The following is a 26,531-nucleotide window of genomic DNA, read 5'->3' as shown; positions in this document are numbered from 1 at the left end:
GATTTTAAAATTCAATATTTATCTGTGTCAATCAACCAGATCTTGAAACATAGCGGTGAATGTGGCTTTTCTGAAAGGATTAATTTATTTTTCAGAGTATTATCAATTTAACAACAGAAAATGGCAATGGCTGAGATTACTCAATTCAACTCAACTCAACTGTATTTATAGAGAACTTTAAAACAACCACCAGTGTATACGAAGAATAAATCGCAGAAAAGTCCTTCCCTGACTTTCTTCTGTTTGTTTATAGGAATTTATGGTACAGTATTATTGTAATGTACCATGTGTAAGACTTCCATAAACACACTTTCACAGGCAAAAAGACACAGGAACTTGTGCTCTTGAAAAAAAGAAATAACGTGCTGGTCCCAGGAGTGTGGCCAGAATTTTTCAGTGCGATGGCTATGGTAAGGGGCTCGGATAATGTATCATGGATGGATATGTCAGTTTTACACATTTTAATCATGTCTGAATAAAGTAAATCCAAAGGAACCAAATATGTATTTTTTTCCAGTGTAGATAGTGCCGTTTTATTTGCAGTGATATTAGTGTAAAATTTCATAGTGAACATATTTCATATATCTCATAGTGATTCGCTAATTAAATTGTGCAGTTAATACGGGGAAAAAAATTCCATCCACATTTTCCTCTTACCATCCCTTTGGCCGCCCCTGGTTGGTCATTTATTTCAATCCAACTTTCCGTCCAGCACGCCGCGACCCTCGTGAGGATAAACTGTTCGTATAATAGATGGGTGGATTCACGTTAAACGCTGTCTCGTAACGTCGTGCACTTAACTGTTGTATGATGCACATACAGGACTTCATAAGATAGTAATATTAGACACAAAGTCAGCGAATTCTCATCGCAAAATTGTGTTGAAATGGCCAAATACAACTGAAACTTTTTTTCGTATTAATCCTGTAAACTGTGGCTTTGACAGTTGGTTGACACGTCTCCACGGAACAAACGAATGAGGCGTGCCACATCCAACATGGCGGGGACATCTTTTTATGATTAAATACTACGTGCGATATTATGTGTTACGGTATGAAAAGTGAAAGTCTTCTATTGACTTGAAGTTGATGTTTGGAAGATGCTTTCGAGCACTGAATTGTGTTGCTTTAAACCGAACTGCATTTTCGTAGACCACGAAACCCCCAAACTATAGGGGGCAGTATTTCTCCGGAGACCAAGTGGAAAAAGACATCGTCCTACTTCCTGCTGTATGTCCCGAAGAGTGCAAGGCAAAATGACTGTACCAATGGCTAAATTATTTTTGTTGTCGTTCAAAGTGATTATGTTATGCCTCGCTGTTGATGCCGTCTTTGAAGATCAAGTGGGAAAATTTGACTGGTAACAAACAATTCTGCAAACGTTTGAAAAACGCACGGTTTCAAAATCCTGTCATGTGGTGTAGACATGCTAATGCTAACACTTGCGAGGGTGTCCGCTAGTGTGTGCAGTTATCCGTTTATTTTATTTGCACTGGACTTTGTATCAAGGAAAATCCAGAATGTGCGTAAAACACTGCCTGCGTTATTATTTGCTGGTTTATTTTTTGACGACATTCATAAAGCTTTGCGTTTTATTTTGATCTGGTAATATTAAAGTACTTGTGTGTCCATCCGTATATTTTGTTTAATGACTGAATTTATGTAATATGCAACGATGTAAAATTGTTATGTCCCCAAAAACAGACCATATTCTTTTTTCTTAACAGGAGGCAGCAATATGTTGGCAATGTCCGCTTTGCCTATTTTGATGCCCACCTGCAGTCATCCAAAAAGGTGATTCTGGCAACCGAGAAGAATGTTTTTGCTGCAGTAAACACCAGGACTGGAGAACTTTGTGAGTATTTTATTGGTCTGGTCTGTTGTACCCATTTACTGGTTGTTGTGGAAAAGAGCGTTTTTTGTGAGGTCTTGATTGCATGTCTGTCACAGTTTGGCGGCATGTGGATAAGAATGGGCCAGAGGGAAATATCAATGCTCTTCTTCATTATGGACAAGGTAAGTGCGTGAAGCCATTTGGACACATTGAGTTGTATAGAGTGTTTACGGAGCATTTTTTTTTTGTCTATTAGATGCTGTGCTTGTGGTAGGAAATGGCCGCATATTACGTTCTTGGGATATAAATGTTGGTGGTTTGAATTGGGAGATTGTCCTGGACTCTGGCAGGTGATAGACAGCTTGTCTTATGCTATGCTGCACCGCATTGTCAATACGGTTGTTGAACCATGTCTGTTTTTGTTCAACATTCCAGTTTCCAGGCGGCATCTTTTGTTGGACAGCAAGACACAGTTAAGCATGTTGCTGTTTTAAAGAAAACTGCCTTGTCTCTTCATTATCTTTCAAATGGTCATCAAAAGTGGATTGAGAATCTCCCAGATGGGTAAGAACCCCAACCTTTTTATAGCTTGATGAAAATGTCCTAATAATTTAACATTTGTTTTGAGCATGGGTGAGGGGTAGAACAACTAGAAATTTTGAAACATGGTCTTTCCATCTTACAAACACATCTTGCGGGTGGGTCTGGAACATGCTGTAATACACTCGTGGGTTCGTTGAATTCTTTTTTTTTCTGTTATGTCCAAAAAAGCCACTAGATAGCACCAGAGTCCTGTCTAATCGGACATTAATTATTGGTGTCAAGGAAGTACTGTATGTTGAAGTAATCCATCTCAACTCAAGTGGTGCTTTTTTTGTTGTTGATTTTTGGGCGGGGAACCCAGTCGACCCACACCCACTCATGACCGTTCCTGTCAAACGAATATTGGATGTTCATTCGTGTTTTTTGAAGACTTTAAAATTAACAAAATAAAACTATTTAGTTTTCATTATGGATTGGAAAATAATGCATATGTCTTTTTTTTCTGTTTTTCCAGCGAGACAGTGGATTACCAGTTTGTGTATTCTGGAGGAACTGGGGAAGTGTATGTACTGGGAGTCCTGCCTCATTCCCACATTGCTATTGTTACTTACAGTGTGGACGATGGAGAAATAATAAAACAGGTATTCACAATTTCATGTTAGTGGCATCTGAAGCCTTTGTGGAAAACTGCACATCGGTCATACCGGGCAATGCTCAGGCCTTTTTGATTGACTTTCTTTCTTTGCTTGTTGAGGTTTCAGTGGAAGCGCCGTGGCTGTCAAACATACAAAGCAGCTGCGCCATGGTCAGCCAGGGAATATTGATGTGCATGGATACCTTGTCAACCTCTCTCTACATGCTTGATGTTCATGCACAGACACAGATGACCCAGATCCCTCTGGAGGTATTCACCTGAATAAAATTCTCTCCATGGTCCCGTATTGTTAATGTGTCTCAAACGTCTCCCCATCCGTAGTCACTGGGGCTCCATGTTGCACCCGACTTCCTCCCCGTGTTGGTGTCCGCCCAGCCTAATCCGTCCCGGCGCCCGCTCTCTGAGTTCCTCCTTCAGCTCAGTCCCGACCATTACCTGCTTCTTCAGCTCAACAACGGACAGATCGTCACACTGAGGGATTTCAAGCCTGTACGTAGCACACCTGCAGCATTGTCGCACACGATTTAGATGAACATGCCACTCTGAAGGTGTCTGTGGACCCTTTACTGTACTCTTAATTTTGCACTCCTCAGTTATGGAATGTTTATTGATGCCTTCACTGAGTGATTATTTCAAATTGGGATCTGTTGGATTGTTAGTCCCTCCCTCCACTGCTTTGTTTAAAAAGTAACATTTGCGGTAGAGAAACTTTAATCATGTTTTCATCCACTTCTACAGGGGAACCCGTGAGAAAGTCGACTAAATGGCAGTCGGGCACATAGTTGTGGTCTCCGATCACACGTTTCCGGTTCCTCACGTTATATTTATCTGCTGGTCTCGACAAAATCCTGATTTTTAAAGAGTAGAGACCTTTCACCTTTGTCTTGAACTCTAGGCGATGCTGGCTTCATTTGCTACCACCGGAGATAAAACCATTGTTGCTGTTATGTCACCCAAGAATAAAACGGTGAGTGAACGTGTCATTTGACGATCTTGTCTGCAATTGAAATCCAAACGTGTCATATCAAAACACTTCGGATGATTACCTTTCTTCCAATCTCGTAGGCCTGTAGCGTTAACCTGTTCAGCGCAGAAACTGGACGCAGACTTCTCGACACCACCTTGAATGTTAACATCGATCCTAATAGTGGCAAACCCGAGAAGGTGAGGAAACATTCCCCAAAGCCAGTTTCCAGGTTCTCGTCAGTCCCTGGATTAGTCATCTCTGCTGATTCGACTCTTATACACTTGAATGTTGGCTTTCTGTACACCCGTGCCACGTTGTCATTACTTGTGTTCTGTCTTTTCAGCTGTACGTTCAGACATTTTTAAAGAAAGACGACTCTGTTGGCTACAGGGTCATGCTGCAGACCGAAGACCACACGCTGAGCTTTTTGCAACAGCCAGGTATTGACTTTGCTTTGGAGAAGGTCCTATGCTGCTTTGCCGCCGTGCTTTTTTTACGAGGGTGTGTGGGGGTCGGGGTGGGTAAGCTAATAGAAATAAACCGTCTACTGTCCCCATTAGGGTTGCGGGTGACTGCATTATATACCGTAGTTCTCCCTTCGCTATTAGTCACTGGGGTGAACTAGACAGATGAACAAAGATAAATGATTTACCATGTACAAATCACAGTAGTAATGGTTAATATTTTTTGGACCATTTTGATTTTTTTCTTTACATTTTAAATGTTGTTTATTTTTTTTAAAGTTGGGCAAAATTTTCAGTTTGAGAACGTTTCATGAATGCCGCCACAAGACGTCAGTAGAGAATGCATCATCCGCCCATGTTTGAATCTTCTATTGATAATCCTATTGAATAATCGAGTAATTGGAGAAACAAATATTTTGTAATCTTAACGAACAAAATGTGCGTATGAGGTGCAGATGATATTATTGGGGTCGCCATCCTCGCGTCCTTAGACCATACTATCTGTGACCTTTTGTGTGTCGGCCTTTAAAAAGCGAGACCTTGCCTGGTAAGTGATTTGGGTGTCATTGAATTAAAGTGAGTTAGCTGTTATGAGCACAGTTTAGCGGCTAACCGTTTGCCAGTCTGAGTCTTGGTTGTGGTTACCGGCGACGGGCCAAATTTCCAATTGTCAAATAAACTCAAATTAATTGATATAATCAGACCAGAACTTGTATCGCCTGACATGTACCTTCTGCTGTGTTGCGTCAAATGAGCAAGCAGTAAGTGTCTGTTTTCAGGGCGTGTCGTGTGGACCAGAGAGGAGTCTCTTTCAGACGTAGTGACCATGGAGATGGTGGATCTGCCCCTCACGGGAACACAGGCCGAGCTGGAAGGGGAATTTGGCAAAAAGGCCGGTAAATGTCTCTGCCGTTTCCTTTTGGAGCACCGTAACCTGTCGCGTTCCATGACTCGCAGCATGACGCGGTCTGTGAATCACTTTGTTGCTTTTAGCTTCACCTTTTCTTTTTCTATCCATTTTATTGCTGCACCTGGATTCAGCCATTCAAGGTAAAAAGAAAATGTTTCAGTAATTTTAGGTCACCGAGGGTGGAGTTGTACGCTTGCCTGACTTGTGTACGGGCAGCGTGGGATCAATGGTGGGGTTGTGGGTGTGAATGGTTGTTGGCCTCTACATGTGCCCTGCAACTGACTGGCGACCAGTCTAGGGAGCCTATCCCTGCTGATTTCGACCCAAAGTCAGCTGGGATAGGCTCCAGCACCCCGCCATACTGTATTTTCGTCTCACATTTGCCATAACGTGCGTAAAAGTAGTGCCACATAAGAGCAAAAAAAAAAAAAAAAAGTCACTTGAACCAGGCAGTGGGCACGTGAGGGACTGCAGACCTTATATTAAGCACCGACTGTGTTCTTCACTCGCACTCCTGTCAAGATGGCCTGATATCCATGGTGCTGAAGCGCCTGTCCTCCCAGCTCATCCTCCTACAAGCATGGGTCGCTCACCTCTGGAAGCTCTTCTACGATGCGCGCAAACCTCACAGCCAAGTTAAAAACGACGTGAGCATCGAGACGCTGTCCAGAGATGAATTCAACTTGCAGAAAATGATGGTCATGGTCACCGCATCTGGCAAGGTACTCCACGGTCTGTTGCTTCTTGTTTCATGCACATGTCCTACAGAGGGCATGACCGATAGGTTTTATTATTATTAAGATATTTTTGGCTGATTCTGATATTTGGCAGAATAAAATAACGGATTAATCGCCTGATTAATTAAAAATAAATTGTTTTGAGGCACTTAATGCAAACAATAAAGATATGAACTACAGGCAGAACATTTGACTGTTTTACAATATCTCGTCTTAAAGGGGAAGTCAACCCCCAAGATTTTCATTACAAGAATATGTTCTCCCCAGCCTCACTAGTCTGAACGGTGCATTCTGGTTAATATTGCGTTTGTGAAGTATGAGTTGAGCGGTAAAATGCGCCCATTTTTGTCCATCTCAGGGGGCGACTGAAAATGACATCACAGTTGCTCAGGGCTCAGGTAATGACCAGTGATGGCTCAGCTTCAGAAATCAAGTGAGCCGTGATTGGTCGTTATAGTGCGACTTAACTCCTCCTCCACAATATGAATCAGGATGTCATCTTTAGACTAGAGGAGGTGCATAGAACATATTATTGGAAAGAAAATGTTGGGGTTGAATTCCCCTTTAATGTTACAACTAAGCATATCGCATGATTTCAAGGCAGATTTATTTTTATTTTTTGGTTTATGTGAGGGGATAGGGGTGTTGGAATGTTGATATTTTTGTGTTGTGTTGTAATGCATTTATCTGTTTCAAAAAATAAACAAACAGATTTTAGAAGAGCTATTATCAGCCAATCAGCCGGCCGATTAATTGGTTGGCCCATAGCCCTACAGCATTGATCCCAAACCACCAAACTTCCTCCTCTCGTCTCTTCAGCTCTTTGGCATTGACAGCAAGACGGGCACTATTTTGTGGCGGCACTACCTGGAGAACATCCCATCCAACGCAGCCTTCAAACTCATGGTGCAACGGACCACTGCCCACTTCCCTCACCCCCCTCAATGCACGCTGCTCATCAAAGACAAGGTATGCCGCCGCAAGATTTGAGGCTTCAATCTTTATCGAATATCCCTTTTTTTTCTTTTTTTTTTAATGTAAATCCTGAGGCTTTTGTTTTCCTACCAGGACACAGGCTTGACAACACTCCATGTTTTTAACCCCATCTTTGGGAAGAAGAGCCACATTGCCCCACCTGCTCTGCCTCAGCCAATCCTTCAGTCGCTCATGCTTCCACTCATGGACCAGGATTACGCAAAAGTCTTACTGCTTGTCGATGACCAATATAAGGTCAGACTGCACACCGGCACGAACGAGCTTCCTGCTGTTGTGTGCGTGGAATCACAGTTGAGTGAATAAAAAAAAAATATAGACATATATTTATATATTTTTTCTTTTTATTACAGGTGTCTGCCTTCCCCTCCACAAAGAATGTCTTGCAGCAGCTCCAGGAAATGGCTTCGTCTATATTCTTCTACTTGGTTGACTCCATCCAGGGGAGACTGTCTGGATATAGGCTGCGAACGGCAAGTGACTCCTGTCCGTGGTTCTTAGGGCTGGACCATAGTCACCGTTTTATTTATTTTATTTTTTAATTTATTCTAGTTACTATGTCAATTTTCTTTTATTTTTATCGGCTTCTGTATTTTGAAGCTATAGTCGCTGACTTTTACAATTGCTCATGTAATTATCTTTAAAAAAAACGACTTACCGGTAAATTTCTGACTCGAACTAATAAATTAAATACAATGTTAAGAATGAAGCACTTTGTGCATCATTAGTAAGTCATTGCAATGATGACTTACTAACGCGCCTTGGCCACAGCAGCATGATACAGACACAGTTGCACACTGAGACGGACGGAGGAGACAGTCACAACTCTTCGTTAAGGGTTGAATGCGGTTATCTTTGTCTTGTATTTTAATGTGTTTAAAAAAAAAAAGGAAAATTCTGCAATAATTGATCTGATTTTGGCTAATATAGTAGGATTAAATCGTCCAGGCCCGAGTTAAAACGTCATGACACAGATGCTATCCGTTAGCTCATTTATGACGTTTTGAATTGATTGTTAGCATTTATCTAAACTGACTTGCTCAAGGCAGAGCTATGTGCTCACAGCACCGATTTTGCATCCTTAGGATTTGTCAACTGAGCTCATCTGGGAGGTGGTGATCCCCACAGAGATCCAAACAATTGTCTCGGTCAAAGGGAAAAGGCCAAATGAGCACGTGCACTCCCAGGGTCGCGTCATGGGGGACCGCAGCGTCCTCTATAAGGTAGGTACAAAAAGTCATGTTGGTCAGAAAATTAAGGGAATAAATGCAAACGTATAGCCAAGGCATGTTTTACACTCAATATTTGTGATTGTTGTACACGACAGTAGTCCTGTGCTATTCACGGGAGATAGGGACCGAGCCCTACCGATGCTAGGACGACATTGACAATTTGTCGCGATTGTTCCTGCGTGCCACAGTACCTGAACCCCAACCTACTGGCGGTGGTGACCGAGAGCACTGACATGCACCAAGAACGAAGCTTTATCGGCATCTTGCTGATCGACGGCGTGAGCGGTCGAATCATCCACGAGGTCGTTCAAAGAAAAGCCAGAGGGCCGGTGCACGTCGTGCACTCTGAAAACTGGGTGGTGGTAAGTCTTGCCGTGTCTGCATCCCCCTTCGAGCTATTACAATCCCATATTGTCGGGTTCCGTCATCGTTGGTTGAATTTTATTCATTTGCAGTACGAATACTGGAGCACCAAGTCTCGCAGGAATGAGTTTTCGGTGATTGAACTGTACGAGGGAATGGAGCTGTACAACAGCACCGTCTTCAGCTCTCTGGATCGGCCGCACGCCCCGCAGGTGCTGCAGCAGTCTTACATTTTTCCTTCGTCCATCTCCACCATGGAGGCCACTCTGACCGAGAAAGGCATCACCAGCCGCCATCTCCTCAGTGAGTTTTGTTGAGATTAGTCCCATTTTCTTTATAAACAGATCATTTCAACACTTTATTCTCCCCCCACCCCCACCCCCCAGTTGGCTTGCCGTCAGGAGGAATTTTATCACTGCCCAAAATGTTCCTCGACCCTCGGAGGCCTGAAATCATATCTGAGCAGAGCCGGTAAGCACATATTCCTTGTGTTGCCATCATGAGCGGTTGAGTGTTGCAACATGTCAGCTGCGATATACCTGTCTACAGTAATCCCTCGTTTATCGCGGTTAATGGGGACCAAAACCACCAGCGATAAACGAAAATCCGAGAAGTAGCGGCCAATAAAATTGCACCACGTGGGCCTTTGCGCTTGAGCAGAGCGCGCACACACACACACACAGGCCAGCGATCCAGCTTGTGCAGCAGACATGTTTATGATTAGTCAATTAAGACAATTAAGGATGAGAGAGACCTGCTTTTGTTCTTATGAGCCTCCTCTCTCTCTTTCTCTCAGCAACACACATACACTCACCTGCTTGCCTATGCGTGCAGTCACACACGCGTGCCCCACTTGGACCTTCCAGCTTGAGCAGAGTGGCACACACTAGCACGCATAGTAAACAACACTTAGACACTGATTTTTGCGGACTTCAAAAAAAAAAAAAAAATTTTTTTTTTTTATGAATGTTTGAAAAAATCCGAGGTGCACCGAAACCGCAATAAACGAACCGCGAAATAGCGAGGGATCACTGTATTGTCATCCTATCAATATCGAGATATTCATCCATACAGGGAGTAAGAGGAAGATGGAGGGAAGTCTTTTTGAATAAATCTAAAGGAAGTAAAGACTATCACGAAAAATCCCAAACCATTATAACCCTGTAATTACATATTGTCAATATTCACCAAATTTTGACCCAACAGTAGATTTTTAGTTTTCATATGTTGTTGTAATGTCCAGGGAGGAGAACCTGATCCCTTATGCTCCAGAGTTGATCATCCGCACCGAATGGTTCGTCAACTACAATCAAACGGTTTCACGAGTGCGTGGAATTTACACTGCCCCCTCTGGACTGGAGTCCACATGTCTGGTGAGTCTGTCCTCGGGTGATCTTGAGTGTTTATTTTGAGGCAGCGTCACTGGTGGGAAGTAATTACTTTGTCACTCTATTTCGATATTTCAGGTGTCTGTCCGAGATGTTATTTTTTTCTTCAAATATATATATATACAGTATATATATTAGCACGCAATTAGTCTGAACTATCTTACTTTTACAGAATTGGAATCCGTACTTATACTTTTACCAGTCTTTGTTCCACAAGTCGCTATACTGGTGCTACTACCTCTGCGCAACACTCAAGTGAAACGCTCCCCTCCACTCCCCACAGGTGGTGGCATACGGTCTCGACATCTATCAAACCCGCGTCTATCCTTCCAAACAATTTGATGTGCTGAAGGACGATTATGACTACATGCTGATCAGCAGCGTGCTCTTCGCACTCTTCTTTGCCACCATGATCAGCAAGCGGTTGGCTGAAGTCAAGCTGCTCAACAGGGCCTGGCGGTAAAGTGGTCGCCGGCTGTGTCACCAGTTTTCCGACAGCCCGGACGCTGCACTTCGGACCTCAGGCCGGGAAGACGACGGGTAGCGGAGGTCCAAAAAAGGCCCATAAGGAACTGCAGGGGGAGGGAGGGAGTACTTTTTTTTTTTGTGTGTGTCTGTTTGTTTTTTAACTTATTTCTAGGCAAAGGAACAAGTCATAGTGGAGTAATTTTATTTGTGCCATCTTTGGATAAAATCTAGCTTAAAAAAAAAAGAATGTACTTGCCGTTAAATTTGCTGCAAATAATTTGTGAGTGAATGAAGAAACCCCACTTACTACTTGAAGCAACAATCCCAATCATCCTCCATCACAGACAACGACGAGATGAAGCGTTTATTTCTGCCGGGCAGTCATCCTGCCGCTCCAGCTGGTGTGTGTGTAAGGCTGTAAGCGAGTCATTACAACTGTTCAAATGAGTGACAGAATTCAAGTCAAGGCACCACTGTATGTTGTGTGTAGGAAAAAAAAAGAGTTCTTTACACAAATTTAATAAGTTATTTATAAATATTTTTTTTAGATATCTACAATGATTATAACTGCATAACTTCCAAACAGTGTTCACTGTGGCTGAGGTGGACACACAACCTTCTCGAGAATGTGAAACATGTCAGTGTAACAGAGGTTGTAAACACAGCACTGATCCTCCCGGGAGGAAACGTAACATCACGTCCAAGGCGTACGAACACACACACACACACTGTAGATACTGTACTGTGTTTTGGCTGATGTGACAAAATGCAATTCATATGGGGTCAATTATGTTCACTGGACATATTGTGGGGGGGGGGGGGGGGGGAATCACAAGGTTTACAGCATTTAAGATGACTTTTTCAGCCATCGTCTGATTTTGGTTCGGATGACTTTTAATCATGTAACCTAAAGAAAATAATAAATCCAATTGATGTCGCACTAATGAATGTTTCACTGTTTCATCTTTGAGATATACAATAACCCGAGTTTTAAAATCAAGATACCATGTAAGCAGAGCTGAAGGATAGACAGAACCAGTTTTGCATACTAAATGACATTTTTAGGACGGTTGTGCAGTGTTGTTCTCTCTGTTCTATCAACTGTCATAATGATATCTATTTTCAAAATCATACCTATAAGATTTCAAGCAGCATGTTGAAGAACACATGGAATGATCAATCTGACACAAGCCCAGCTTGTTTATACAGTAATGATTTGCTCACATTTAAGTGCACAACATAGATTGGAGTATCTGCTCTGCTTGGGTTGCAGCATGTTTTGTCAATGGAACGTTACAGAGGACGGGAATAAAATATCGTCCCCAAAGGAAGTTCCTTTGGGAACGACAAGGCAACTCAAGCCTCCAACTCGAGAGAGAGAATACTGGAATGTTAAGAGGATTTCCAGGTTGACCCGGAGCAGATACTGTCTAATACTCACTGGCAAAATGTTAGAAGCAACAAACTCGGTCCTGTGCTGACAAACATATTCTTAAAATGACATTAACAGTTGAAAGGTAAGGCGCGTGAATTCAGGCTTGTTTAAGAAAATGTCCGACTGAAGCTATCGTGTCTGTGTGTACTTCCAAACCCATTTGACAAAATGTATCCTTCCTGGTTATCAACGATATTTCCTGAGAAAATTAAAAAACGTGGTAATGTATGGGGTGATTTGGCGCTGGCTTGTGGCATATCGGTGCCAAAGAACTATGTTAAAGTGAGACGAAGGAGCTTTATTTAGTCAGGCCATAGCCCTGTCTAATAGGAAAGTAGTGCTTTGCCACCACCCTGTGGCCTCTCTAGGCAATTACAAACCGTTTTAAGGTCAACGTCAATTCTGGCGAATATTAACTCATTCAGTACCAGCCAATTCTGGGCCAAGTCTAAAAAGACGTTTAAAAACGTCTTTGGGAGTGAATGAGTTAAACAATTTGCAGCAAGACACAAAAAGTGGGGGGAAAGTACATAACCAATTGTCAGGGTATGTAATACCACAGCATACTCTTAAAGTATTGTACCAACAATAGTCTTTTGAGTGAGTTTGGCTGGAGTCAGTCCATTGATTCTTTCTACAAAACGGCAAATAGCAACAACACAACCGCTGGAGGGTTCCGCGGTGTGATGCGTTATGATGTCACATTATTTAGCCATGTCTCACAATCGGTGAAAGGCATGATGTCGTTTACTATTTTCTCCTCACTTTTAAGACTCATCGGGCTTGATTAACTAAGCTCGCAAATTGCATGTGCTTTCAAGAAGAATCTCTGTGTTGGTCGATGGAAGCTCCAGCTTGTTTACTTTCAAACGGAGCTTGTAGCAGACGTGTGCCCATTTTTGAGCTTGGCGTCTCTGATCCACTGGTGAAAGGACACTTTTGATCCTCCCCGCTTTCATCGAGAACTGCCTCAAACAACAAAGCGTCGGCAGGAAAAGTAGCTAAGATTGCGTGAAGTTATGTTAGCGTCTTTAGTCATTTCATGTTAACTGTTCTGTAAAGGGCTTCGTGACAGCTGCAGCGGTTGTGAAAGCGCTATCGAGATAAAGACGTGTTGTACGGGATGGTTTCAATTTTGTGCCCGTTTCTTTTGCATGTGCAAAATCTGAAGTAAACCAAGCCCACGCCGGGTTTATTCTAACTGTTCTGCCATTCATTTCCCAACCTGGCGGGCTCGCTCAAGAGTCGCCCTCGTCTGTCGGCCAATGTCTTTTGCCGCGGCGGGAGGAGGATGTAGTGCGTGGCGCTGGCCTGTCTGCCGTCCTTCAAAATGGGAACGATGCAGGGGGAGATCTGAGCCGCGGGGGGCGCCCTCTCGCTCAGCAGCGACTTGCTCACATATTGCGGGTTAGCAGCGAAACTCTGTGTGGCCGGCATCACGCCGTTGATGTAAATGGGTAGGCTTTTGGGACTCGGGGACCGTGGCGGGCACGGGGGTACCAGAGGGACTCTCGGGGGGATTTTGGGCGGCTTCTCCTCACCGGCCGCAGCTTTTAGGTACGTTTTTGGCGGGATTGGGATACGAGGAGGAATTTGGGGCTTCTCGGCGGGGATGCTGGAGGAGAAGTTGAGTTTATAGTCTGGGTGTCGACTCCACGACACATCCTGGTGGTTTTCCGCCAGGGGAACAGGATGCCAGTCGTTAACTCCGAGGAGTTCGGCACCTCCACCTGTTAATTTGTCCTCTTTGCCAGGCCAGGAGAACGCCAAGGAGGCGTTGCCAGGCTGCGACGACGCCCCCAGGTAGGCGGGATTTACTTGACCTCTGCTCCTGCACACCATCTTAGGGGAGCTTTTGGGCAGAAGCGGCCGTCGCTCGCTGGTGAAGAACTCCACCTCATTATCCGCTGCCTCGTCGGACATGTGCTCCTCGGGGTCAGGTAAGGGCGGCAATGGTTTGGCTTCTCTCTGCGGGCCCCAAAACACTGCCCATCGGTGGGAAGAACAATAAGGCACCACCTGGTCTCCTTCATGAGGTCCAAGTGTCTTGTCCAATGGGAGGCAGCAGGAATCGGAGTAGGGTGGAAACTTTGGTAGAAAAATGTTTGCTGCCAAAGCACAAATGAAATACAGTGAATAAACTCTCGATCTCTCAAAATGGGTGGGACGAGATCTACATTTGCTACATAACAAAAATGTATATACAGTATATGTATATTCTGTTGATGTATATTGTGTCCAGTTAAGTCTCCACCCTCAGATGAATAGAATAAAATATGAATTATATTAGATGGTTTTGGTCACGCGGTTAGCGCGTTGATCTCACAGTGCGGAGGTGGAGGGTTCGATTCCGGCTCCTGCTTTCCTGTGTGGAGTTTGCATGTTCTCCCCGCGCCTGCGTGGGTTTTCTCCGGGTACTCCAGGTTTCCTCCCACATTCCAAAAACATGCATGGCAGGCTGATTGAGCACTCTAAATTGTCCCGAGGTGTGAGTGTGAGCGCGGATGGTTGATCGTCTCTGTGTGCCCTGCGATTGGCTGGCAACGGGTTAATTCTCGGAGAAACTACATTTGAATAAGTGAATGTCAAAATTGCAACAAATGTTTCCATCTGCACCCATCAGTCGCCGTCTCTCCAGCGATTAGCATTATTTTATTCATCAGGTTGTATACAAAATAATAAACAAATAAATTGGCAGTGACGAACGCTAGGCTGGCATACAGCTTGTTTTCCCCGTTCCCCAATTAAATGTGTGTCACTGTCCAAATAATTAGGGTCCTATCTATTCAAGGTCCTCCTATCAGAGCTTCCCTCGAGGGAGGAAATGGCTCTCAGAGAAAGAAACCTGGAAAAAGAACATGCAATCCCTCAGGCGAGCTTGCTGATTGGTCAGGAGGGGGCAAAACACGCAAGGGGGGAGGGGGGAGCGGCTGACGAGGAGGACCAAACAGGAAAGGGAGCGCAAAAGCCTCGAAAACAAAAAGCTTAACCCGTCACCTTTGTCGTCAAACATCAGCCACAACACCCTGATTAACACGGAGAATGGCCACTATCTTCACAGAGCTTCCCATGACTTTCCTTCTGGAAACATCCGACGTGGCCCAGACTGCAAGAGCAGCTGGTGACCTGGCAGGAAGAGGGTGGGGGTGAGGAGGGGGTTGGGGGGGGGGGGGGGGCTGATAGGATCCCCTCCAGGAGGCAGCTCAGTCCATCCAAAGCCTGCTGAGCGACTAAATGATTTTCGAATGCTACGGCACGGCTGCTCAATCATCTTGCCTATGTACGAACAACAAAGTCTCCATCGGAAGAAATAGCTTTTTTTAAAATCATATTAAGCTTAAGTGAAAAGTAACACCACAAGCCTCATTATCAGGCCGGACAAACATGCGATGAACAGAAGTCCAGATTTCAATTCATCAAGCAAAAGGAAAGATAATTTCATCACATATTAGTTTAATATTATGAGGATTAGGGCCCAGTCAGTTTTTTTTTTTGGGGGGGGGGGGGGACCAATGCCGATTCCGATATTTGGCAGAATGGCATTTTGATCATAAAGTAATTGGTTCATTAATTAAAAAGATACATAAAGAATGAAATTGCTTCTTTTTTTGGGCCCTTAATGCAAAAAAAAAAAAAAAAAAAAGATTACCACTTTTAAAAGAGCTAATATTGGCCAACTAAATGGACATCTAATCGATTATCAATTATACTAACAGTATAAATTCATCCATCCATCATCTGATCCGCTTTATCCTCACAAGGGTCACGGGGGGCGCTGGAGCCTATCCCAGCCGTCTTCGGGCAGTAGGCGGGGGACACCCTGAACCGGATGCCAGCCAATCGCAGGGCACACACAGACGCTCACACTCACCACGAGGAACAATTTAGAGTATTCAATCAGCCTGCCATGCATGTTTTTGGAATATGGGAGGAAGCCAGAGTACCCGGAGAAAACCCACGCAGGCACGGTGAGAACAATCAAACTCCACACAGGGAGGCCGGAGCTGGAATGGAACCTGGTACCTCTGCACTGTGAGGTCGACGCGCTCATCACTGGACCACCGGGCTGCCTGACAGTATAAATATTAATTATAATTCTTTTGATAATCAAGTCATTGTTTAGAGACCTTGTTGAATTTAACAATTCCGGCGTCCTCAGAATTTCAGCCTCTCAGCAGTAATTAATCTCGGATGTCCCTCGTCCTCAACAAGAGTAGCCTTATTATCATCTTTGCATTGAATCGAAACAAAATATTTGCAAACATCTGCTTTTACACGGAAAAACCCTGCTCAACACCGTTGACTATATTCCGACGTGGTACAGAGACAACCAGACACTGAATTTTAATTCATGAACCCTTTCAGGGACAGCGGTTGCTACAGTGGACAGCTTATCGTGTTATCTGGTTACAGGGTGCATGAAAAGGTCAATGTTTGTGCATTTTCTGTTTTTCAATACAGTGATGGAAATTAAGACTTGTTTCTTCCCCCTAATTCTGTTCATTGATGAATTAATCGGTGATAAAAATAACCGTGAGTTGCAACCCTCAGACTTTACTTATAGCAGAGGCGTTGGCGTGGCATTCCCAATCCTTTCAAGAGGAAAAGATGATTTGAGATACAAGGGTTTAGAGTTACAAGCGTGGTCGCGGAATGAATTCACCTCATGTCTTGAGGCAACACTGTGTTACATTGGAGACAGGGCAAAAAAAAAAAAAAAAAGTATCAGTCTTGGGTGAAAATTATGTTTCTTCACTCAACTATCGGTGAATTAATATTTTCGTAATGTGCACACAATTCAACGGACGGGCATTGATTAAGAACGAGACAGTTCAGGCTTTTGGAAAACAACAAAAATGGCGCATTTGGAAGGTTTCCAACTCTGTCAGAAAAAGTAGTCTTTTCAGAGGTCAAACTGGCAGTTCCGCAAAAACAACCTTTGTATCGGCGAACGAGTGAGTTTTCAACAAGGATGAATTCATTCCAAATATTGGTATGGATAGACATCATAAGAAGGAGACTTACCGCTGCATTCTTGGACCAGTTGCTGATCGGTCAGGTTGTGTTCCACGTGGCCGCTCGGCAGGCCCAAGCACAGTCTGCAAAGCAAGCGTAGGTTGAGGAGTCGTGCGCACGTCAATCATTTGTGCACGTAACCCGTCCTGAGTGAGTCATTACACGTTGACGAAATGTGCTCCAGCCTGTGATGTGCGGCGGGTTGCAATCCACCAAGGTTGTTATAGTTATTAAACGAGCAAAATAACGAAAACTAAGTGTGATTTAAAAAAAATGTTGGTTCACAAAATTAATTTAATTTGAAAATCCTTTCCAAAAAAACAACAAAAAAAAACAAACTACATCTCACGGTAGTAAAAATAAATTTGAGAATTGGTGGCGTATTTTTAATCTTGCACTTCATACTTAAAAAAAAAAAGACTAAATCTAATTCTAAAACTATGTATCCATCCATTTTCTAATCCCGCTTATCCGATACTAAAATGAATAAAAACAAAACCCAAATGCAGCATTTTTTGGGGAGAAATCAAAATGACCGGTAATAAAAACAAACAACCTCTCTCTTAACAATGAATGAAAACTGAATTGGAAAAAAAAAAACTAAAGTCAAAACAAAATTAACCCTGGAGAACCCAAGACCCCTTTTCTTCTTTGGAAAATGATGAATTATACATTAAATGTCTGCTATATGTTCACGGAACACCAAAATATATGTTTTTTCAAATATTTAATGCTTTAATCCTAATTTACGATTAGGGCCAAATTTGACCCTTCGGGATTTAAGGGTAGCATTTGAGTAGCAGAATTTATAGGGGCCAAATTTGACCCCGTGGGTTCTCCAGGGTTAAAAACTCAGATTTGCCTGCAATCGACTTGTTTGCTGCGTGTTTGTGTACCTGCTGCAGTCATGCTGTCCCCAGTAGTTGTTCTCGCTCATGTTGTGGTCTGCGGAAGGTAGTGGCTTTGTTTCGGAAAAAAAACACTCAGGTCTCTCACTCCTGTTGAATCAAAACAGGAACAGAGTTACTGCCCAAATCCAGATTGGAATGCTTTCAATTTCAATGACTGTACCTTGGTGAGTTACTTCTGATCGGTGACTCAAATTACTACCATTATGGTGGTGGTGAGTTTTGTTGGGGTTTTTTTTGCTGGACCAGACCTTATTAGAGGTGCCGAGGACTAAGCGGAGGCTCAGAGGGGATCGAGTCTTTTCCCTTGCTGGTCCCAGCTGGAATAAAAACGAACTCTCTGCCCATCTATAAAACTCGTCTTAAAACAAATTTTTATTCTTTGGCTTTTTCCTTTGCATGAGACTTGATTTTTTACTTTTACTGTTTTTGTGTTTTCTCTTGTCTTTGTCATTCATTTATTGTTTGTTGTATGGCTTATTTTTGCTCCATATGCACTTTGTATACGGCGGCGGTTGTTTTAAAGCGCTCAAGAAATACAGTTGAGAATCATATAATCGAATGACGTCATTTTAAAATGCATATTGGCTTATGCTGAACATAAAGGATGGCTGTACTGTATTTATGAACACAGCTTGATTCTTAATGACCTGAGAATGTTGTTATTTTATTGGGGGGGGGCTCCAATTTGAAATTGTTGTTAACGCCTTATGTAATTAATGTGTAATAGGAAGGGGTTGGTCGAGGGCGCGAGGACTGCCACTGGATAAATGACAAAAAGATCAATTATTTCATTTGAAGTGAATAAATCGTTCTCAGAACAACCGTGCAAAATTGAATGATTTCAGCGGCACATGGACGATCTTTCATGGCACACTGCTGTGCCGCAGCACAGTGGCTGGGAATCACTGAACTCGTCCCAACATAAACAAATCCATCGTAGCCATGTGTCAGCTTCATCTGCCTGCGGACAATTGCACAAGCGCCCGTTCAGACGTGGGAGGGCGAGCGGCATCGCCCTCCCATCCTCTGTGTGGTCATGAGAGCGTGCAGTATCCGCGCTCACAACAGTAGCTGATTGTCTGGTATTTCTCTGATGCTCTGTGAAAAGCTTCAACATGGTACATGCTAAGTCCTTCGTTGCACCGCCCCCCCCCCCCCCCCCATGCACGCACATTCCCGTCCGGTCTCAAAATCCTTATCCTGACCCAAGACGAGTACACTCGTCGGTAGTGTGTGTTTTCATTAGGAGGGGTTTTTTTTGTTTTCTTTTGGGGGTTGTTGTTTTTTTTTTTTTGTATGGGGGGGGGGGTGCAGGAAAACTGCAGTCGTCCTGCTTTATTTATTTACTATTTATTTATTTGACAATAAAGTTGTATCCAATCCAATCCAATCCTGGCCTGGTGTCACTGCAACGCTTCAAAACAAAAGCATGATGTGAATCATTCACGAGCAATTATGAAACGACCCCTTTTTCTTTTTACGGGTAGTAGACGCAGCAATGTATTTCAAGAGAATAGTTTAAGGAAGCATTCGTAACTGTCCCGTGGGCCAATTAAAAAAAAATACTAATAATCAACATGTCAGTGAAGCCCGCAAGGTTGAATGACAGTAACGAACAAGAGAAGTACTGCACAAAGCAAGACAAACAATTGTGATGTTTATTCACACCCATTCATTGTGTAACCGTCTTAATACATGGTATTAAATGTAAAAATTTAATTCGAGAAATAAGGCGACACGATGTCGGCTGATGAGCATGTCCACCTCACAGTGCAGAGGTCATAGATTTGATTCCGGGCCAAGGCCTTATGCCAGTGTGGAGTTCTACCTGTGCCTGCGTGGGTTTTCTCCGGGTACTCTGATATCCTCTCACATTCCAAAAACATGCATGGTAGGTTGATTGAATGCTCTAAATTAGCCCTAGTGTTTGATGGTGAGCGTGAATGGTTGCTTTTCTTTGTGTGTCCTGCGATTGGCTGGCAACAAGAATTTCAGACTGAGAGGATTTTGGTTGTTGTTGTTATTTTTTTTTTTTTATCCAATTCCTTGACTGATCATTGAAATAAATCAGTGGAAGACTCAATTTTAAAATATTCCATCGCTGATGCCCTGCTCTGTTTCAGTGTTTTTTCTGGTACTACTCACTTTTTAACCCTCTGTGAAAATATACTGTGATATATTATTAATCCTACTTCACATTTCTATTCCACATTTAAGTATTTCATTTCATTCATGCTCCAACTGGTGTAGTGGGTTAAACAATGCTGAGCATGTATAACAAACTCCATGCGACAAATAACCAAACAGGGTCCCACGCGTCTATTTGGATATTTATTTCATCCTTCCAAAAAAAAAATAAAAAATAAAAAAAGTGGTATCAAATCCGCCCAGTGGGCCTCAGCGATAGAGGAATTGTACGCCAGTTGGCTGAGCACGCATGAATGGAGCCACTCTCAGCTATAAATGGGCCTTTGTGACACTTTGGAGTGCAGTGAAGCAGGCCTGAGAATGCAAGCCAACTCTCCCATGAGGTTAGGACAGAAGATACACCATGGAGACCAGCGGACGTAGCCCAAATATGAACCGGAGGACCAACCAAAAGGGAAACATCTATATTCTACTCCTGAGGGATGAGTGCCCGTAAGAACTAATATCGGCAGATGAATTGGTCATCCCCTTGCTCAGAGGTAATACAACTGAGCGGTACTTCATAAATATACTGGATTAAAATAATAATAATAATAATAAAACACTAACGCACTGTTTGAACATTTATCTCAGGGATTATTCACATATGATGACCATACTTTGACCTTTTAACTCATTCACTCCCAAAGACGTTTTTAAACGTCTTTTCAGACTTGGTCCAGAATTGGCTGGTACTGAATGAGTTAATTGTGTACATAATTCTTGCAGGCAGTCGGGTCGCAGGTTTGAGAGACGACAGTGTGGTTAAAAAAAATTTTTAAAACAGCTTGGTGATTTATTTTTTGAAGGGTATGCCTATGACTCGAGGAAGGTTTGATTTTAAAGTGGATCTATTCGATCTTCAATATGGAAAGGCTCAGTTCGAGAAGGTACGATGCGATGAGTTTCTTGTTATCATCTGACATACATATGAATGAAATTGTTTGTACTTTTCTTCGAAGACATAGCGCTCCAATAAAACTAGTGGAATGATTCCAGTTGGTTCAATTCAGGGCGCTCGCATCTTTTAAAACATTTTATTTTTTATTTTTTACACCCGTATTATTTTTGTTTTCCAAGCGTGACCAAAGTGTCATGGAGATAGACAGTCATTCCAACAAACTACCGCAGTGCCCCACTGCTGTGTGCATTCATGTCATGGGTTCAATGCGGAGCTCGCATTTCACGTGCGTGACATGAAAAGGTTCTTCGTCTTAATAATTCATCCGTCTCCACATGACTTATTCAACAATTGGCAAGAGTCCTTTCAATTCCAAACCCCACTTCATCATAGGCAGGTTCCATAACTGCAACTCCTCATCACAGAGATGCGATTATCCGTATTTTTTTTAATCCAAGTATTTATGTTCAATGGTCAAGAGAGAGGCTCATAAAGCTTCTTCTTGTTGACTCAAGATGAGACCGACAGACTGAATTTATTGTGTCGTACGATGTCAAAGAGAGGCGGTTCCGCCAATTAATTGCCATACTTATGGTCCGCCGAAATTTCCGCCTCCACAGGAATGGCCGTTGATGCCACTCAAGTATGTACTTCCACGATATGTTTTCCACCGAGAGGTATCGTTTGGTTTGGCACAGAACATCCCGATTTGTTAGCTTTTCCGTCCCAAGTGAATAAGCGGGACATGGACAAAAGGCAAGAGCTCCGGAAATTGCAGTCGGACAGCAAGTACCTCTCCAGAACCCTTCAGATTCCACTTTCTTTACGCAACGTAGACGTTCAGTTGGAGAACGACTAGTTCTCAAGGATGGAGTCTGCAATGAAACCCATTTTACGCAAATTGTATGATTCAATCCAAAAAAAGCTATGTGGACACGATTTTGCCACCGTGTCGCTCAGAGCGTTAAATCCTCTGTCACTCATCATGTTGTTTTGTTTTCTTTTTATTGTGTATTACAAAAAAAAAGGTTTATTCTTGAGATGAAGACTGGTTTAAAAAAGAAAAAAGGGACTTATCATGACAAACGAAACACAGCTCAGCATGGTCTTACAAGCTACGCAGCAAGTCAACTGATATCAGGATGTTTCACTCCGCACCCACGCAAGGAGCAGTACAAATAAAGGCCTCCTCTCAAATAGCCACTTTCCCACAAATAAGCACACCGTACCCTCTGCAGCCGATTAAATAAACGCGACATGAAAGCAAGCCAATGTACCAGGAAAAAACGGGAAGTCCAAAAGAAACCTTCGGTGTGAGCCCGCAACCAATTGGATGTCTGAGGTAGTAATGTCCATAAAATACTTAAATCCTCATCTCAAAATGTTACGTTTCCGGGCAATTTGATCTCGTAATACCTGTAGCGATATTGCTGCCTATACCAGTCAGCCAAAGAAAAATGCTCTGATGAGTGTGTGTGTGTGTGTATTTTTTTTAAATACACACACACACTTACATTTTTAAAAAAATATAATATATTTTTTTACAGCGCTCCAAATCCCTGGCAGCGTCCCGGGCTGTTCAAACATAATAGGAGGGCAAAACTAACTAACGAAATGAATAAATAAATATTGCCAATGATGCAATGTCATACTAAAGGATTATTTTGGTATTTAATTTTTCTCACTGGCCAATGATTATTTCATCACAGAGAGCTTCATCAGGAGTAAACATGAAAAACACCTCTGTACCATGAATATATATATCAAAAAACAAAAAAACAATCCAAAAGAAAACAAGCAGTCAGCACTACAGTAACAGAGTGTCCATTTGTTTGCCACATTATGACACTGTTGAGCAAATTATTTATAGTAATAACTCATCATCATATAGGCAGGACATTTTGTACAAACATAACTTCTTGTCCATAAATTTACAAAAATCTTATAAAAAAACAGGAGGTATGGTGGGCCAGGGCCATGATGTATTTTTAGTGATGGGAATTAACTACAAAAACATAGGTTATGAAGTACAAATACTTTGTGACTGTCCTTTAGTATATTTTTCAGGTACAGGTACCTGTATATACATCTTTACTTATATGGCGCTTACACAACAGCTGCAGCTGTAACAAAGCGCTTTCTAGAGTATCTGTAATTTACTTCAGCATCTATTGTTCTCCCGACTTTTTACTCTTACTCTCTTTTTTCAAACAGATCTCTGTGCGTCTGTACTTTCTACTTGTTATTTTGTCAAAAAAAGGGCTGTTTATCTTGAAGATCTTGGGGTCATGCAAGGTGAAGAAAAAAAAAACAGGGTCAGCGGCAACAGAGAAACGTGAACCAATGATGTGGCAAATTCAATGAAACAAGATGTTTCCCACCCATGGCTTTAAGAGATATCAGAATGATTCATGGTGCTTCTTGTCTTTTTACTACAAGCACGATGTAAGCGAATAAGAAAGAAAAACCATTTTGTATGGAGTGTTTATTTTCCCCATTGTGTCAATTTATTAATGTTTTGTTTTTCATTACATTACAAGTACATTTCAGATTGTACTTTTACTTTCACTAAGAGCTGAATCAGGACTTTTACACAACAATGTGCCCTTTGGTGTCTAAATGTATACGCTGTATATCCTCCTGACTACCAGTAGTTCAAATTTGTCCTCTGTAGAGGACATTTTTGAACCTAAATATCTCCCACCCAGTGCATCCAATCGCATTAACTCCTTTTGTTACTCTTAAGAGGACATTCAGTGCTTTCCAATGATACCAAATTTGTAGGGGTTAGAAAAGGTAAGAAAATGGCTTCCCTTAGTGCAAGCACTTTTTATGGGAAGAGGAAAAGTAATACTTTTTATCAAACACATTTTGTCTTGAAATGCTGTTGGCATTTTATTTAAGACTTTTATGAACACGTTGAGTTGTTTTAAGTGTATTTGAGCCTAGTATTCAAGTGTTTAAAAAATGTAGTGGAATTTCAAAAATTTCTTTTGGAGTAGTCCAATTACTTCACATAGATTGGGGAATTTCAAAATAAATGTAATTGGACAACATTTTTTTTTCCTGGTAGTCAGGAGGATATATTAGCGTCCCTAGCGGTAGGTCGCGAAGGTGCAGCGGACGTCAGATGGTTGTGCTGCGGCTCATTATTAGAATGAGGGCGCATTCTCACTCACACAACATTGAAATTACACGTAACGGACCATTCGTAGTTCATTGGCACAAGGAGGAGAGAAAACGCCTTCGAGTTTGTGGTCGCTCGCTCATTTATTCGCCGTAAATTTACTTGAGGAAGTCTAATTAAAGAAAATCACAGTTTCTCTCTTCGCATTGGAATGGCGACTGTTCAGCGGTCGACTCAATATTCACACATTCAGCCTCGTACGAACGTTCACTAGTCTGGTACTCACCGACTGTCGGTCTCTGCTCCATCTCTCGTTCATATCCGCAACGGAGCCATGTGCATTTATGACGCGTCAACAACAGTGTGAAGTGCGCTCATTGTGGCTGGATGACGTCAGCACGCCTCGGCATAAATGCGCTGGTGTCCTCAAAACTCCACCCAGCATCCTCTTAAAGGAGAAACGCTCCCTAAAAGGTCAAACGAAAAAGCATCAATTTCGGACGGTTTCCACCGTGACGTCACACTTTGAAATCGCTCGGATTGCACCACCACCCTTTTCTTTGGCATTTGACGAAGGCGAAGTGAATGATGAAACAGAGTACCGGTAAATGGCTTGACTCTGTTGTAAGAACGACATCACTTGATACATGAGTACATTGTACATTATGCCATCTAATGGAAGAGCATTTAATTGGCCTGTCAGCGTTGCTGACAAGGATTGATTGTTGTCATACCAAGTGGCGGTGGAAATTTTCTCGCAGCACACACGTGATTATTTCTCAAGGCACACGAGTCGGGAATCACTGGAGTAGTTTGCGTAAGAAAAGTTGGTCATGTAGCACAAGAAGAATGTAGTCAAAGACTTTTCAAACTTTTAATGATGTTTGGATTTTTTTTTTCTAGTAACGAGAGTCGAGTGGTACGTGTAAGAACCCCTGTCAGTAGTTATGTTTAACCCGGTCGTACATTAGCTTTTTTTCTCTTTGATTATTTTTGGAAGAGTTCTTATTTAACTTTAATGTACAATACCTATGAATCACTATTTCATTAGTTTTTTTCCACATTCAAACGCAGTTTCAATGTTCAAACTGTGAATAATGCGTCAATGGCTTACTATCAGATAATGTTGTGTACAGTATACTCTTCTGTGATTGGCTGGCAAACGGTTCAGGGTGTCCCCCCGCTTACTGCCCGAAGACAGCTGGGATAGGCTCCGGCACCCCCCGCGACCCTAGTGAGGATATAGCGGTTCGGAAGATGAATACAGTATACTCTTTAAGAATAAAACCTCTGTCTTGTTTTTGCTGAACACTCCGGTAATGATCTTGGTACCTGGAGGGATGAGCATATTTTTATACATGGTACTTGCTATGTAAAGTTTGAGAACCACTGAATTTCTGCAATTTTGACTTTACCACTGCTTTAGCATCGATTATTGACAGACTACAGCATGTTCCGACTTAATGGACAAATTCTGGTTCAGTTGCCGCTGTGGGAACGGAACTCCATTAAACCAAAGATCCCCTGTCTTTTGATCTTTATGAATCTGAATCTTCTGCATGTGGAGTGAACTGACATAATATAAAGAGAGGTAACGGGTGATAAATGAAGGCAAGTGTTTGGATTTCGGCAACAGAGACTTAGCGCTTCGCTTTTAAGCCGCAGGTTTGTACAAAATTGGAAATATATTCGGGTATTATTGTACAACACATGATATTTACATAGTCTATGACTTGGCAGCGTCCAGCTGGCTGGATTTCGCCTCGTACCTGGAGGTGTAAATTATTTTGTCAAAGATCCCGGGATTATAACACAGCATTTTTGATTAGCATCTATAACATTGCAACACAATTCACCTGCGATTCCAATTTCAAATCACAGCACAACTAGTTGCAGACAAACTGACAGACTGCCACTCAGGAAAATTAGTGGCAGAACCCCGCATACTGCACAACGGTACAGTGACAAGTGGTAGCAGTGATCCTTGTGTCATGGTGGAGGGAAAATTGCCCTTCATGATGCAGTGAAGCAACTTCCGTGTGACCTGTGGGGGTGAAATTTGTAACCGGGTGACTTTTGGCGACACTTCCAAGAAAAGATGCGACTTTTACCGAAAACATTATACATCCCAATTCTTACAAAGGAATATTGCATGCTTATGGGAATAACAAGCTCTGTGGAAAAATACACATTGTGTCGTTTGATAACAGGTATTCAGTTGCGTACGTGACTGATGGATACCTCTTTATGACACACAGGAATCGATCCTCCTCCTCCATAAAACAAACACTCCTTGTTTTTCACTTCAGCTATGTTTACTGTGAGAAACGTCAACATACCCTTTCCTGTATCAATCCGCTTTACTCATCGAGCTAGCTAGCGAGGCCAAGCTAGCGGAATC

At 42.5% G+C, this 26,531-nt stretch overlaps 2 protein-coding genes across 2 annotated transcripts; one reads left to right on the top strand and one right to left on the bottom strand.

Moving 5' to 3' along the window:
• Nucleotides 1-1,216: 1,216 nt before the first annotated feature.
• Nucleotides 1,217-11,357, top strand: emc1 (ER membrane protein complex subunit 1). Its single transcript, XM_086110347.1, has 22 exons — nt 1,217-1,359; nt 1,727-1,854; nt 1,950-2,015; nt 2,090-2,183; nt 2,269-2,397; nt 2,891-3,017; nt 3,131-3,280; nt 3,353-3,520; nt 3,927-3,998; nt 4,097-4,195; nt 4,342-4,438; nt 5,242-5,358; nt 5,895-6,094; nt 6,929-7,078; nt 7,178-7,339; nt 7,456-7,575; nt 8,188-8,325; nt 8,523-8,696; nt 8,790-9,000; nt 9,084-9,168; nt 9,941-10,070; nt 10,369-11,357. Exons 1-22 carry the CDS (start codon nt 1,232-1,234, stop codon nt 10,546-10,548), a joined length of 2,925 nt encoding a protein of 974 aa, XP_085966473.1. The 5' UTR covers nt 1,217-1,231; the 3' UTR covers nt 10,549-11,357.
• On the bottom strand, nt 11,070-24,592 carry errfi1b (ERBB receptor feedback inhibitor 1b). The gene is made up of 4 exons (XM_086110348.1): nt 24,417-24,592; nt 17,901-18,002; nt 17,014-17,087; nt 11,070-14,096 (listed from the first exon to the last, which is right to left on the bottom strand). Exons 2-4 carry the CDS (start codon nt 17,939-17,941, stop codon nt 13,186-13,188), a joined length of 1,026 nt encoding a protein of 341 aa, XP_085966474.1. The 5' UTR covers nt 17,942-18,002; nt 24,417-24,592; the 3' UTR covers nt 11,070-13,185.
• Between the last annotated feature and the right edge of the window lie 1,939 nt (nt 24,593-26,531).

This window comes from Hippocampus guttulatus, chromosome 1 (genome assembly GCF_054856545.1).
Source record: "Hippocampus guttulatus isolate MCC_2025c chromosome 1, RoL_Hgut_1.0, whole genome shotgun sequence".
In the NCBI taxonomy this organism is placed as follows: Eukaryota; Metazoa; Chordata; class Actinopteri; order Syngnathiformes; family Syngnathidae; genus Hippocampus; species Hippocampus guttulatus.
This window is presented reverse-complemented; position numbering and strand designations above follow the sequence as displayed.

Coding starts and splice junctions, on each gene's coding strand:
- emc1 (XM_086110347.1), top strand. CDS start 1,232: ATGTCCCGAAGAGTGCAAGGCAAAATGACTGTACCAATGGCTAAATTA. Junction 3,018..3,130: donor ATGGAGAAATAATAAAACAG/GTATTCACAATT, acceptor TTGCTTGTTGAG/GTTTCAGTGGAAGCGCCGTG. Junction 8,326..8,522: donor ACCGCAGCGTCCTCTATAAG/GTAGGTACAAAA, acceptor TGCGTGCCACAG/TACCTGAACCCCAACCTACT.
- errfi1b (XM_086110348.1), bottom strand. CDS start 17,941: ATGAGCGAGAACAACTACTGGGGACAGCATGACTGCAGCAG. Junction 17,088..17,900: donor GGACAGCATGACTGCAGCAG/GTACACAAACAC, acceptor CTTGCTTTGCAG/ACTGTGCTTGGGCCTGCCGA. Junction 14,097..17,013: donor ACTGGTCCAAGAATGCAGCG/GTAAGTCTCCTT, acceptor GTGCTTTGGCAG/CAAACATTTTTCTACCAAAG.